This window comes from Trachemys scripta, chromosome 3 (genome assembly GCF_013100865.1).
Source record: "Trachemys scripta elegans isolate TJP31775 chromosome 3, CAS_Tse_1.0, whole genome shotgun sequence".
Classification (NCBI taxonomy): domain Eukaryota; kingdom Metazoa; phylum Chordata; order Testudines; family Emydidae; genus Trachemys; species Trachemys scripta.
The window spans coordinates 101807060-101821767 of NC_048300.1; the positions used below are offsets into that span (position 1 = coordinate 101807060).

Consider the following 14708-nt stretch of genomic DNA (forward strand, 5'->3'; position numbering starts at 1 on the left):
GTGTGTTTCCATGTATTTTTAAAAGTTGCTGTTGTAGAGGAACAAATTTAGCTTATCTTTATATAAACTTTTCAGTGTGTGTGTGTGTGTGTGTGTGTGTATGTATACACACTGAAAAGTAATTCTCAATCAATCAGAATACAAAGATATTGTATACCTACTGTGATGCATAACTGCAGTTTATTCTCACACAGTTTCCTACATTCTGTCTATTTTTGTCAAATCGCAACTGCTATTTCTCTATGTAATACACAAATTCCTTATCTCTAACTGGCTAATAATAATTGTCACCTGGTCACATCACAGGGGCAGGGATCTTTGTGATGTCTAACTTTGTGTTTTTATAGCACTGTGCAAAACAGGAACCTGACCCTGTAATATAAATACAAATAATAAAAATATTCTTATTCTTATTATATGGCTCTCTCAATAACTAGACTCTAATTATGCAAATCTGTACCTTAATTGGCTGCTATAGTCTGTTTGCTCTGATAGGCTCATGTACTTAGAACTTTCTAGCTGTTTGCCAGCAAAGAATTATCTAATTTCATTTCTCATTCCCTTGGCTGAAGCAGAAAAATTCTGCATTTTCATGAGAGCAGAAGAATCTACACACAAGCAAACAAAATGGGCATAAAATGGCTTAAAGTTTACTTTTTTATCTTGAAAAAAGTAAAACAAATTCAGCCTTTTATGTGCTGCTTTCGCTTTAGAAGCATCACCCCAAGCAATACCCTTCCCTCCTCCCCCAAATACCTTTTCACTCTGATAGATGCCAAGAATAAGAATAATTGAACGTGCTTTAAACTGTATTTAAAACTGAATGGGGAAACACTTCTTCTACCAATCCAGTTGTGTTTAGCAAATAAGAAAGAAGGCAGGTAGTGGGAGAGGGTGCCAACTCAGACACGCCACTGGGTCATTTCTGAGACCAGCTTGCAGGCAGGAGTTTTAAAGCAACCACTTTCCCCCTGTTCCAGCTGTTTTTAGTGCCTTAGCAGGAATCCAAGTCTGTAGATGCGGGCTCTGAGACTCACTGCAATGGATTTTAAAACAGAGTGTAGACAAACTCTTTCCTCTGCTACCTCTTCTGTTTGCAATTTACTGTAGTAGCACAACTGAAATGGGGATTAAGAGCCCTTCCAGTCCAGTTTTAAATGCTGTTTAAAGAACAATAAATATGGTGGTGGTTTTTTTCTTGGCACAAAGACCTATAAAGATATAAATCTATAATAACCTGATGGTCCTTTCTTTTGATTTAGTAATAGCTGTATAGAGGGCTTCTAGGCCCTACAGTAATACAAATAATAAATAACTATGATAATATATCTTGAACTAATACATTCTTCATCCTTTGTCCTCCAAGTCTGTTTACCCCTGGCTATGGTATTTGCCTCATAAACAGGAAACACAGCGGTCTTCAACGTCTTTGTTTGCTTTTTAAATAAGGGTTGCGGGTATTTGATGGTGCTGGGCATTGGAAGATCATCAGTTGAATTAGTTTTTTTGGTTTCCCTCCACCCCCATTTTCTTCTTTTACTGTAGATACAAAATAATTCCAATGGGAAATGGTATTTAATCCTTTACAGATTTAAGTAATATATAATTTTTCTGCTTTCTTTAAACATTTGCTTTATTTGTGATACAGCAACTCCCACTGTCAATTCTTTAGCCCACACAAAGATTTGAAGAGATGTTGGTGCCTTCTGAAGGACTTTGAAAAGAATAGTGTTTAGAAACAGTTCCGCAGATTTTAATTTTTTTTAATGATTCCTTTTCCTTATTCTTTGTTTCCCAAGATGTTAGTATAGAACCAAGATTTTCATTTCTCAGGCTTTTGTCTGTTCCTGCTGCTTCCCTTCTGGAAGTCGTGCAGTATTATTTGGTGTGTAACATAATGGGTTGCTGTGGAAATTATTATCATGTCATAAATAGAAGATGTCATGTGGAATAAGCAGTAGGACCACACAAGATTCCATAAGCAAACAGTCCCTTGTAATAAAGAAAATGGGACGAGAAATGCAGAAAATATACAATGCATAAACAGAGTTTGTTGGTACTGCATGGTTTTTCAGAAGGCACGAACATCTCTCCACAGCTGTATAACCGCCAAGGGCAAAGGGAACAATGACCTAATAATGAATGTGACCTATGATGTCTTTTACATTAATAAGAACACGGAAATAGTGAAGTGCTTGTGTTTTCGAGGGATAATTGTTGTTTTATTTTGACTCCAGCAGTTGGCACTGGCCAAAGTGACTTCCGTGGGCATTCAATGTATGTCCCAGATCACTATTCCACACTAGGGAGACTAGACAGCTACCGCTCTGCTATGCAGCGATCTGAAACCAAGGACACCAGCTGCCAGACAGAAGAAGTCAAAGTCGTGCCCCCTTCAGTGAGAAGAATACGAGCACAGAAAGGACAAGGGATTGCGGCCCAGATGTCTCAGTTCTCCAGCTCATCTGGAAACATGTCTGTGATGAGTGATTCCACTGGGGTTATATTTGCCTCTCGCCTAAATAACGACATGGGTTTTCATAGCCTGCCTCGACCTGGAGCAAGAGTGTCTCTGCAGTCACTAGACCAAAGGCAGAGCATCTCTAACCAGGCAGAAGACATCGCTAGCACTTTGTCAAACCAGATAAGCAAGTTGCAGGTTGATAATAGTGTGGTCCATATGAGGAATAACCCGAGGACTGAGACACTGCCAAGGCCAAAGTCCCAAGAGGTGAGAAGTTATGAGAGTGAAAAAGCTGCAAGCCTGGCATGTGTGGTCTCTCCTCATGCCACATATTCAACCAACATCATACCAAATGCCACGATATCATCCTCTTCAGAAGTTATTGTGATTCATACCACCCAGAGTGCTGGACCATTGGATAGTAAAATCACCAGCTCACCTTCCTACACAAAACCCAGAGACAGTCCTGTTGCCAACAATGCAGTAAGCATGAAAGAAGATCACCATTCTTCTAGTGGTAACTGGAGTGAGAGCAGCTCAACGCGCCACTCCCAGACCTCAGACACTATCTCGTCTAATGCTATCATGATGCTCTCCCTTGGTGACTCAGCTGTATCCCTCAGCACTCCAGGAAATGTGGAGAATACGTCCCAAAGTATGAGCTATAGCTGTAGAAACAATCTCCCTTTCCCAGGCCACTCCCAGGATAGCGATGGCAGGAGTGAATCCAGTTTTTCAGGGGACAGATCACAAAGCAACAGTATAAACAGCACAGAGCACTGGGTGTACAAATCTAGAGAAAATGATGAGACTCCCTCACACAAGCCAACCTGTGCCACTGCAGGTTATTCCACTCCTGTAAGCAACGTGAGTAGCAGCAGCCTAGAGAGAACTTCTGTCAAAGAAGATTCAAGTTCTCTGTATTCAGTGGACCATGACGGCTACTACACTACCATGCATATGGACTCTGGACTCAAGTCAGGTAAACTATGCAATAGTAATAATGGTTTTGGAAACCCCAGGCACAGTGTGATTAATATTTTTGATGGAAATGAGAAGAAAAATCAAGACGAGCGGTCAAGCAACAGTGACAAATCCCTCATACGAAACATATCTTTGAAAAAAGCAAAGAAGCCACCTCTTCCACCATCCAGAACAGACTCACTCAGAAGGGTCCCGAAGAAAAAAACCCAGTCCAGTGGACAGGTACTTGATGAAACACTAATTGCTACCCTCCAGCATTCACTGCAGTTAAACCTTCAGTGCAAAAATGGTAGTTCCCCATCCCAAAGTCCATGCAGTGATTATGAGGATCCCTGGGTGCTGCGCTCTCGCAGCCAGAGCTCCGTCAGCGCAAGTAGCAGCATGATGTCCACAACAGCTCCAAATATGTACTCTCTCTGTACTGTCACTCCATCACAGAGTGACACAAGCAGCATCAAGTCAGAGTGTGCTGACCAATGGGGTTACTACAGTGACTATGCTGGCGTGCCAGACGATCAGTTTAAATGCCCAGTGGCTCGTTCTGCAAGCACTACAGCCAACCTCAATGATTACAGCATCAGCCACCTCAATGACGGCTCAAGGGCTTCTATGCCCCAAGTGGCGAGTGGACTGGCCAAACCAAAGAACACTTCTCCAGAGAAGTCTCACAGAGTCACATCACCATCTAGTGGGTATTCTAGTCAATCAAATACACCCACAGCACTTACTCCAGTGCCCGTGTTTTTAAAATCCATGTCACCAGCAAATGGGAAACCCAAGTTGAAACCGAAAGTGCCTGAGAGAAAATCTTCTCTGCTATCTTCAGTATCCGTCTCTTCATCCTCCACTTCTCTTTCTTCCAATACATCTACTGAAGGGAGTGTGAACATGAAGAAACTGGACCCAGCCCTGACCTCCCCTCCTGATGCTGCTGGTCCTCCACCTCCGACACCTCCACATTCCCCTGATCATCCTCTCCCTCCTCCGCCCCCTGCCCCAGCAGATGGAATGGATCTGCCTCCATTACCAGCTTCTCCCAGCTTCCCTCCACCCCCGCCAGAAGCTATTATAAATCCTTCCTTTCCCCTGGGTGGTCCGTGGTTTCCTTCTCCTCCACAGGAAATGTCATTCAGTCCTTTTTCTGCCCCTTCTTCCTCCATTTTCCCCAATGTAGTACCTCCACCAGCACCACCTCTTGACCCCAAACTGACACAAGATGCAACTAAATTCACACAATATTCTTTTAAGAAATTTAATCAGGATGATTCTGGCTACAGTGCAGTGAAACAGCCAGCCAACAAGCAAGACTCCAGTAGGCCTGTAATGCCCTTAATAACCACCAAAGCACTGCAAATGGTACAGCTGAGGTCTGTGAAAAAATGTACAGGAGCACAGACTGAACAATCAGCTGGATCTATTTCTGAAGCCAACTCTCAGGAAAAAGCAACTGTAATTTTCTCACCACAGCCTTCTCTAAAACCATCTCTTTCACTAAGGCTCAGTAACAGCCTGGATGAAGAGATGAAAACTCATAGTCCTTCCTTCAAAAACTTAGTTCAAACTCCTCCTCAGAGTTCACTTCCAGATCTCAGTGACAGTGCACCTGAGATCAGCAGTGGTCAAAAACCTGGAAATGCAGCAGGTCTAATACAAACCTTTGAAGCTGATGTATCAGGAACAAACATTGAAGAAGCACCTCAGTCTCCTGTGCAGAATGAAAAATCTCACTCTGGCCTTATTAGTACACCATTTCAGGTGCCATCGGGTTCTCCAAACAAGACTCAGGGTATATCACCAAACAAGAAGCCACCTCCTATTTCAAAGAAACCCAAACTGTTCCTCATTGTGCCACCTCCGCAGCTAGAATTTACAGCAGAGAAAATAGCTAACGTGAGTGATCCTGTCAGAGGCACATCAAGTCCAACTAGGAGAGAGATTGCACATTGCGAAGAAGCAAAAAATTGTCTTACAGATGGACTCAGTTCCAATGAGATGGACTCGGGCAGATTGGTTCCTGAGGGAGGAGCTGCTGGTTCCACCTTCTTTGAAACAGTGGAAACCAATGTCTGTATGGTACAGCCTGCAGCATCACCAGTTCAAGAAGCTCCCAAGCAGGAGCAGCAGACCACTTTGGATGAAGGAAGCAGTTCAGACAGCAATGGAGACGACAGCAGTAACACTGACAGACATCTATCTCAAGAGGATGAAAGTGGTAAGTCTGTCTTCTTTTATCCTTCAGGTGTAGCAGGAGCTAGTTTACTGATGGTGGGGGCTGGGGGAAGTGCGATAGCATTCAAATTTTCATCCATAGAAAGGGAGATGTGATACTAGACTAAAAATCATAAGGGAAATAACAGGGCTCGGATTAATCCCTGATAAAGATTCTGTATCTCCATCTTAACCTTTAGTCAGAAAAGCAGTGGAGATACAAGCAGTGTTTTGTTAACTGCATCATCTGTTTAAAAATCCTAGGAAAACCTGATTAGTTTGAAGAATTTTGGTGACTAGTTTTAATTGAAGCCCTAAAAAAACCTCCTTAAAACGTAATTTTGTGCTGTGTATATGTAAACAAACATAGGCATTTCAGACACTGCAGTTCCCTCAAAAAAAAATTATTGTGAAATCAGAGAAATACTGAGAAAACGGTATGTTCAGTATATCCCTTCAATGTTTCACTTACTGTAGGTGAAGAATACGGAGGGATGCTTTAGCGGATAATGTGCAATTTGGGACTCCGGTGACAGCCTGTCTGTGTTTTTTATTCCTTCTGATTAGCTGATGTGTTTGAGGCAGACACAACAAATAATTCATCACTGCCAAGCAACAGTTTCAGGGCAGGGAGTGAGGAGGTGGCAACGCCAGCTAGACCGAGAACTACTGAGGATCTGTTTGCAGCCATTCACAGGTACTGCGGAAATTGCTGTCGGTATTGCTCCATCCACTAACTCTCTCACAATTCAGTTAATAGTCTCCTCCAAAGAAACCTAATTTTGATCATTTTTGTTTTTACTGCAAAACCCTCTTTATTTTCTAGTAAATAACTGTAGTAGGAAATCAGTAATAAACACAAGAACGTGCATTTTATTGCTTTATAATAATATTTAACTAATTCCACGTTAAAAATTGCTCACAGTTAAACCAGTTTTGATAATCCTACAAATCTCCTGATCCCTGAAAATATCATGTTACACCTTGTGTATATTGTATTATTCTTAATCTGCCTGATTAACTTTACTTTTGCTTTCTCTGTGTATCTTTTTGTTTTCATTCCCTTTCCCCTTCATCCCTTTTACTCTCCTTCGCTGGTTATATGGTGCAGTTTGGGACAGAGGCTCAACGCTAATGCTTCATGGCAAGCGTGGCTTAAACTGGCAAGTAACATAATATGTCAGTCATATGGCAAAACATATGACAAGTGCTGGATTATAGTTTGCCATAATCCAGTCTGAAGTGGGGTATTTTGTGTCAAACTGGTTTAGCAATGAAGAGTGCAATACAGATTCCATGCATCATTCCCCTGTTTAAAAACCTCCCAACTCACTAGGTACCTGATTTTTCATTTAGCTTTCTTTAGATTTAAAAAAAATAACACTTCAGTGAGAAGCAGGTTCACCATTTAACCTAGCAGGTATGCAGAAAAAAAGTATCTACGATTGGAACAGTTGAAGAACTTATATTTGGAATGTGTGTGGTGGTGGTGCCATCTTATGGCCATGTAGTTTTCTTCAAAACACATATGGGCCAAATTTCCAAAGGGTCACTGTACTTGGTTACTTTCACTCACTAGGAATGTAATTAGTCAGTTTGTGTACACAGTTTGTGTGGCTTTTCCATCACAAATATTAGAAAAGAGGAAGTCTGGTGGCTAATGCACATGACTAGGAATCTGGACACTCAGGACGCATATATGATTTCATTTGTGAAATAATCCTCTCCATTTTAGACATTATATCACAATGTTGGCTTTCCATAACTTTTTGATATCCCTTAAAAAAGAAAATTGTGATATAATGTCTGAAGCTGAAAGAATTATTGTACAAAGGAAATATTGGTTTCTTGAGGGCAATATTTTACATTATATACACACAAAGGTTCACTCTGCATGGAATACATACATGGAATTAAATGTATATATTTGTGTGTGTAGATATATCTATACACACACATATACACATTATACACAAAATATAAAAATAAAATAGAGCTGGCAGTGATGCCTATAGTTAATATTACCTGAGACTTCCCTTTAAAAGACCCCAGTTTTCAGTTGCTTATAATTTTGCTAAACTTTAACTGCTAGGGCTGAAATTTTCCATGTTAGGTGTCTGCTTCAGGCTGAATTTTTAAGAAAGTTTTAGCAAAAAATGGTTCAATTTGAGAACAAGGCTAGGAAAAAATAAGATTGTTCTGGCCATGTTAAAACACTCTTTTCTCTCTCTCCTAACTCTAGCCTCCCCCTTCCCCCACTCCCTCCCCAACAACCAGACATCGAGAAGGTCCCATGTCTCCATGCTTTGGAGCAGGGACTTGAAATTTGGCAAGGAATTCAGCCTAAGGGCTGGTCCACGCTTAGTCCGAACTTCGGACTAAGGTACGCAAATTCAGCTACGTTAATAACGTAGCTGAATTCGAAGTACCTTACTCCGGACTTACCGCGGTCCAGATGCAGCCGGAAGTCTCCCCCCGTCGACGCCGCGTACTCCTCTCGGCGAGCTGGAGTACCGGCGCCGATTGTGAGCACTTCCGGGATCGATCCGGGATCGATTTATCGCATCTTAACCAGACGCGATAAATCGATCCCAGAACATCGATGGCGTGCCTCCGGACCAGCCGGTAAGTGAAGACTAGGCCTAGGTTAGAGATGTGCCTTTTGCTCCCCCTGTGAAATATGGCTGAATAATAAACCTCTGAAAGTCTTGGTTTGTGCATGTTCTGGGCTGGCAGCAAATGTTCCATCTCCACTGAGGATACTGCACACCCTCAGAGCTCCAAGCCAACCACACTGAGCGTGCTCCTTTGACTCACTGCGTTCACTGAGCATACTTCAGCCTAGGAAATTGCCATTGTGTCCCTTTGGCAGCTGCATGAGAGCCTGGACTCAGAGTGCTCAGTGTTTGTGGCAGCCTGCCACAGTTTCTCCAAGGAACCTAAGAAAGAGAAGGGAAATGACCACTTTTAACTGTTTATATTTCTGCCAAATCTGAATGGAATTTCATGGGGGGAAGGCATCTCTCTAGACCCTGGGGATTCTTCCTGCAAAATAGCCAAGGCAAGCTGAAAACAGTGGAGCTGTAAGAGCTTCTTAAAAACAAGATCACAATAATCCTTTATATGTGGAAAGTGTTAGGCAACTTATATATAGGGGTCACTAAAGCTACCCCTATAACATATAAATGCATATTCTAAAATTCAAGCATTATTCTCCCTGTCTGCGTAGGCCCTGACACCGAGATTGACTTAGATAGGGTGTTCCTGGTCTTGGACAACACTGTTGCAATATTTCCCCTTATACTCCTTAACATCGCCTGTCCTCCCTCACAGTGGATAGGTGCCAGCACTGCACTTTTCTCTCAGCTAGAAAGATGTAAGCAGCAGCATTTGAAAATTACACCAGTTACACAGTATCAGAGGGGTAGCCGTGTTAGTCTGAATCTGTAAAAAGCAACAGAGGGTCCTGTGGCACCTTTAAGACTAACAGAAGTCCTGGGAGCATAAGCTTTCGTGGGTAAGAACCTCACTTCTTCAGATGCAATTACACCAGTTACACAATAAGTTGACTACAGGTGTGTAATAGGTGGGATGCATCTGAACTCCACCAACACAAAGGGTCCTGAGATTACTCCCGATATCATGTGGCTACATCCTCTTGCTGCCTCCAGCTTAGCCGATGTACTGTATTTTGGTACTTCGTTTTCTGTTGGTAGGCCATAATGCAAAATGCATCTGAGCTTGTCATGGAGAAAGCTCAGCCTCTGGCAGAAATGGGGATGAAACATTACATCAGAATGTCCTTAGGTGTACATGGAGTTGTACCATTTATGGTTTTAATAAGGGGAATGGTCTGTATTGTACAAGTCTTTTCATAAATAATAACATGTAATTTGTTGTGTAAATCTTGCATTTGCAATAAGTGCTGAGAGTCATTTTTAATCCTTTGGTGATATTATATATATTATAATACAGCATTAATACACTTTTTATATGCATTCTTACTTATTCCACAGATGCCAAGCATATAATCTACATAATGACGTAAAGACAGGGGCAATAAAAATCCAGTTCCCGCACACATAGGCTCTTCTGATTTTTGCTGTGTTTTCTATAGTTTTCTATTTTTAAATTTAAAATCATGTAGCTCCTCTGGCTGCAAAGATAAATTTCATGTTATAAGTTAGCAAATTGGTCTGCTCTTGGCTCTGTAATCAAACAGATGGGAGTCACAGAGCACAAACTGCATTGTAAATATCTGCCATTTATCTTGAAGGCCTGATTTTAACCATTTAAATTCTTACTTTTAAAATCATTTTATCTAAAACCATAACATCTAGTTCTTTTAATTCAAACTTATCTTTAGTGTTGTTAACATGCATGACCATGTACATTTCCAAAGAAAAATGTACAAAACTACATCCCTAAGCTCTCCTAAAGGAATCATGAGCAATAAACAGCATGAGTTTCTAAAGAATATATGCCAGACAGATTAGACTGATATATTTTTATAGGGGTGTCAAGCAATTAAAAAAATTAATTGCGATTAATCGTGCTGTTAAACAATAATGGAATACCATTTATTTAAATATTTTTGAACGTTTTCTACATTTTCAAATATATTGATTTCAGTTACAACACAGAATACAAAGTGTACAGCGCTCACTTTATATTTATTTTTGGTTACAAATATTTGCACTATAAAAAACAAAATAAATAGTATTTTTCAATTCACCTAATACAAGTTCTGTAGCCCAATCTCTTTATCATGAAAGTTGAACTTACAAACATAGAAATATGTACAAAAAAATTTGCATTCAAAAATAAAACAATGTAAAACTTTAGAGCTTACAGGTGAAGTGGAGTTATGTAACAAAAAAACCCCTACGTTTGTAAGTTGCACTTTCACGATAAAGAGATTGCATTACGGTACTTATATGAGGTGAATTGAAAAATACTATTTATTTTGTTTATCATTTTTACAATGCAAATATTTGTTCAAACATAATAATATAAAGTGAGCACTGTACACTTTGTATTATGTGTTGTAATAGAAATCAATATATTTGAAAATGTAGAAAAAAATCCAAAAATATTTAATAAATTTCAATTGGTATTCTATTGTTTAACAATGCGATTAATCGTGATTAATGTTTTTAATTGTGATTAATTTTTGAGTTAATCACATGAGTTAAGTGCGATTAATCAACAGCTCTAATTTTTTGTGATCAAATCCCAATATTTGTGGACAAAAAGAATGCTGCCTATATCTAGATTTAGTCAAGTATTGGTTTGGCTTGGACATGAGCACTGTCAAATACAATAGATTCACTATTCCTATTCTGAGGAATAAGAATAGTGGATTTGTCTCTGACTCCCTTATGCCTCAAAGATCTGTTTTATTATATGCACAGGTTTGGTGGTGTCATTATATATACTTCCTAGATTGTTCCCTTCTCTGTTTAATGGTAACTTGCTGTCCTGCTTATTAGTTTGTTGAATAGACTTCCTTGTTTATTTGGGGGGAAAATGTTTTATTTTTATATTTAAAATCTCAGATCCAAAAGGAAAGTCCTTGGCCGCAAAGATTCTGAAGATGACCGCACCCGCAACCATTCTCCTTCGCCCCCAGTAACACCCACTGGTGCGTCCCCAAATCTAGCTTCCCTCAAGCACGCAGGATCAATTCAGAGAAGCATTCGCAAGAGCAGCACCAGCAATGATAACTTCAAAGCCCTGCTGCTGAAGAAAGGGAGCCGCTCAGACACCAGTTCCCGCATGTCAGCAGCAGAGATGCTGAAGAATACAGATCCGAGGTTCCACCGAACAAAGTCAGACTCTTCCCTTGAGTTTCCCGACAGCCCTGCGAGCTGTTCCCCCAGCAAGAACAAAAGGGCCCAGGAAGAATGGGCCAAGAGTGAAGGCCTGATGCCAAGGAGTATGTCCTTTTCCAGCACTAGGTATGGCAGGTCGCGAACACCACCCTCTGCTGCCAGCAGCAAGTACAACGTCCGGAACCGTATCCAGAGCAGCCCCATGACTGTTATTAGCGAGGGAGATGGGGAAGCAGTCGAACCAACAGAGAGCAGGATCCGTAGGACTTTAAAAGAGCAGCAAGAGAGCCAGCTCAATGTGTTTGACAGCGATGACATAGACATGAATGATTTTCCGTATGCCGAGGAGGCCGGTTCCAATGAGACGAAGGCTCCAACCCACTTAGACTTAATGACTCAACTGGTAAAACCAAATGCTTCAAAGAAGTGTCTAAGCCCTTCAGACGAAAAAAGTTAAGAAGTGAGGACAAAGGCATTTGGTATTAGTCTTTCAGATGGTATATAGAATGAGTAAGCAACAGATCCCAGGAGAAAGCCCAGTCCAGAACAGTTTATTTTGCTGAGTGTTTATTACATGAACTTCATATGTGCATTGAACACTGGAGCACTGATTGCTCTGCAGGGTTGGGTTGGGTAGGGTGGGGCTTGCTTTGAGTAGGTGGTCTGTGACTTTAAAGAAAGTAACAGTTGAATTTTTTCATAAGCCTTAAAAGTCCTGTCTGAGGGAGTTTCCTCAGATCCTTTGGGGTGTGAATTTTTTGATACTTTTTGATTGTGGGAGCAAAATTTAGAGTAAGCCTGAAAAGAAGATGGGAAGCTTCTGTGGTACAAAGGGGCAGTTGCTTTAAGGCATTATATTTCTGAGGCTTGGGAAGTGGATGAGATGCGTGGCCTATTGGAGGTAGCAGGGCTAGCACTGCACAGCTTCTTTTCTGTGCGTGCGCCTGTTAATTTAAGCATGTCGTATTAATGTAAAAAGATTAATAGATTATGAATTGGTGTAGGTACATTTTTCCACAGGAAAATATACACTTTTTAAACCTAATACAGGAGAGTGGGCACAGTTGTAATACAGTACTAGCTGCTGTGCAGCCATAATGACAGTCACACAAACACACTCTCATTTCCAAGTGAATTGCTTACTTGATTGGAAACTGCGAGAACTGAAATAACAGGATGCATATTTATAAAGAGAATGTAAGTGAATAATAGGAAAATGGGAGAGGAATAAGCAATACACTGCCAGATTTGGAAAGTTTCAGGTGTCTGAAATGAAATTAATCACAAAACATGAATTTGAGAGTTTGCACCACTGAGCAGTGGTGGAGCCTTTCCATTTAAATTAAACATGGAGGTTACATTTTGCCAGAAGTTTTTCTTCCATTTATCAAAATGGGAAGATTTCTTATAACTTTCATCACTTGAAATGTCAAATATTTGCTAACTTTTGGTTACCAAAGAGTAAGTTAGTTATTTTCCTTTTTGATTTGCCTGCAGTATTTCTATTTTTAGGAAAATATTTTTAGCAAGGTTTGTTTTATTTTATTGTATATTTTACTGATGGTAATAAAAGTGTTTAATAGTTTTCATTTTTAAAGAAAACAGTTGATTAAAACTGAAACATTGGCTGGAGTTTTTGGTTCGTAGTAGGAAGGAAGCTTTTAATTTTGAATAGGATTTTTGCATCATTTGATGGTTTGTGCAGTTTTTATATTGATTGTAAATAATGGAAGTTGTTAAATACCTTTTGATCTTCCCACTTTAGAATTTATACATTTTTAGACTGCTTTAAGAAGAAACACTCTCTTTGTAGATTATTTATTTTAGTGAAATATGCTTGTAATCCCTTTCTTCAATCCCTTATTTGTTAGTAATGTAAATTTCCGGGGCCTTCACTTAACTCTTCCCTTCAAAAGAGGGGGATGATGACAATGCTGTGACTCTGCTTAAATAAAACAAGACTGCCAATTGCTATCTTGTCTTTTGAATTGATAACATCTGTCAAAAGTTGCAGCCAACATTTTGTGCTCTTATATAGAAAACCTTGCACCTTAACTACTAACATCCAGTTCATATAGCGAAACTTAAACTTTAGTGGCATCTAACAATTTTTGGTGTCTCTTCATCCCATTTTACATATCTTTTGGGACAAACCCAATTGCAATGAATAGACCTGAAGAAATCCTATCTCATCTCCAACCTCCACTACATACGGTTTACTGTATAATTTACTCAGATGTTACTGTTCCTCCTCTCTTCTTTGCTACTGGTCCCAGGGAACTAAAGTTCTTGAAGCAGCAGATGAGGGGTTAAATCAGTGGGAGCCAGTTTGCCCATAATATGGGTTCTGTAGTGCTGTATGTCTAAATCCCTGGAACAATGGAACTGTGTATAGCAAACTTTCTATGCTTCAGATATAAAACTAATTGAGGTAACCAACATTTAAAATAATTGTTAATACTGATCTGAGCTATTTACGGCTATAAAGACGCATTGCAAAAAAAAAAGCACAAGTACTACACATTGAATGAAAGTTGTAATAAAATAAAGGGGAATCACACATGGTTATCATTTTTCTTCCTATGCCAATCAAATATTAAATGTAGAGCTCCACATTTTCATGTAACAATTAGCACTTACATTTTCAAAACGCTACACAAATGTTAACTAATCTCATAACACCATCTTGAGAGGGAGGTAATTAGTCCCATTTTGCAGATGGGAGACTCATGGGCCTGATGCTTCAAGTGTGTGAGTACATGTAGGAACTGAGTTCAGTGTGGTCTATTCACACCTGTGGTTTCAGGATCAGGCTCTAAGACAAGTGCCCAAGCCACGTAGCAAGTGGCAGATCTGGTATATAAATAAGAACATCAGAGTTTCTGATTTCCAGCCCTGTGTTCAGTCACAGCTCCATAGTTAAGGTTGAGTGGAATTTTGCATTTATATAAGAAATAGTATTGTAAGAGTAGAATAAAACAATGTGACAATCCAGGGCTGTAAACAACAGGAAGAGGATGGAATGGCAGATCAGTAGTGTGTGTAGAAACCGGTGATGATAAAATTAATATTCTATCTCAAATGGACAGTAAAAATGTTAGAGGCATGTGGAGAGTCTGCCATATGAAGAAAAATTGAAAGGACTTGGACTATTCTATTTAGAAAGATGATGAATGAGAGCTATGAGGTACACAAAATAATGAACGATACAGAGAAGG

At 40.0% G+C, this 14708-nt stretch overlaps 1 protein-coding gene across 13 annotated transcripts in view; it reads left to right on the top strand.

Annotated features, from left to right (window-relative positions):
- Positions 1 to 13462, top strand: part of NHSL1 (NHS like 1) — a 241808-nt gene extending 228346 nt beyond the window's left edge. For 9 of the 13 annotated variants that reach the window (XM_034765543.1, XM_034765548.1, XM_034765545.1 and 6 more), the window contains 3 exons: positions 2238 to 5660; positions 6224 to 6353; positions 11215 to 13462. In XM_034765543.1, the coding sequence (XP_034621434.1) occupies positions 2238 to 5660; positions 6224 to 6353; positions 11215 to 11947 (4286 nt within the window). In that variant the 3' untranslated portion in view covers positions 11948 to 13462. Of the gene's footprint in view, positions 1 to 2237; positions 5661 to 6223; positions 6354 to 6767; positions 6820 to 11214 lie in introns of all 13 variants that reach the window. The other 4 variants (XM_034765544.1, XM_034765549.1, XM_034765546.1 and 1 more) reach the window with 2 other exon arrangements.
- The last annotated feature ends 1246 nt before the right edge of the window (positions 13463 to 14708 follow it).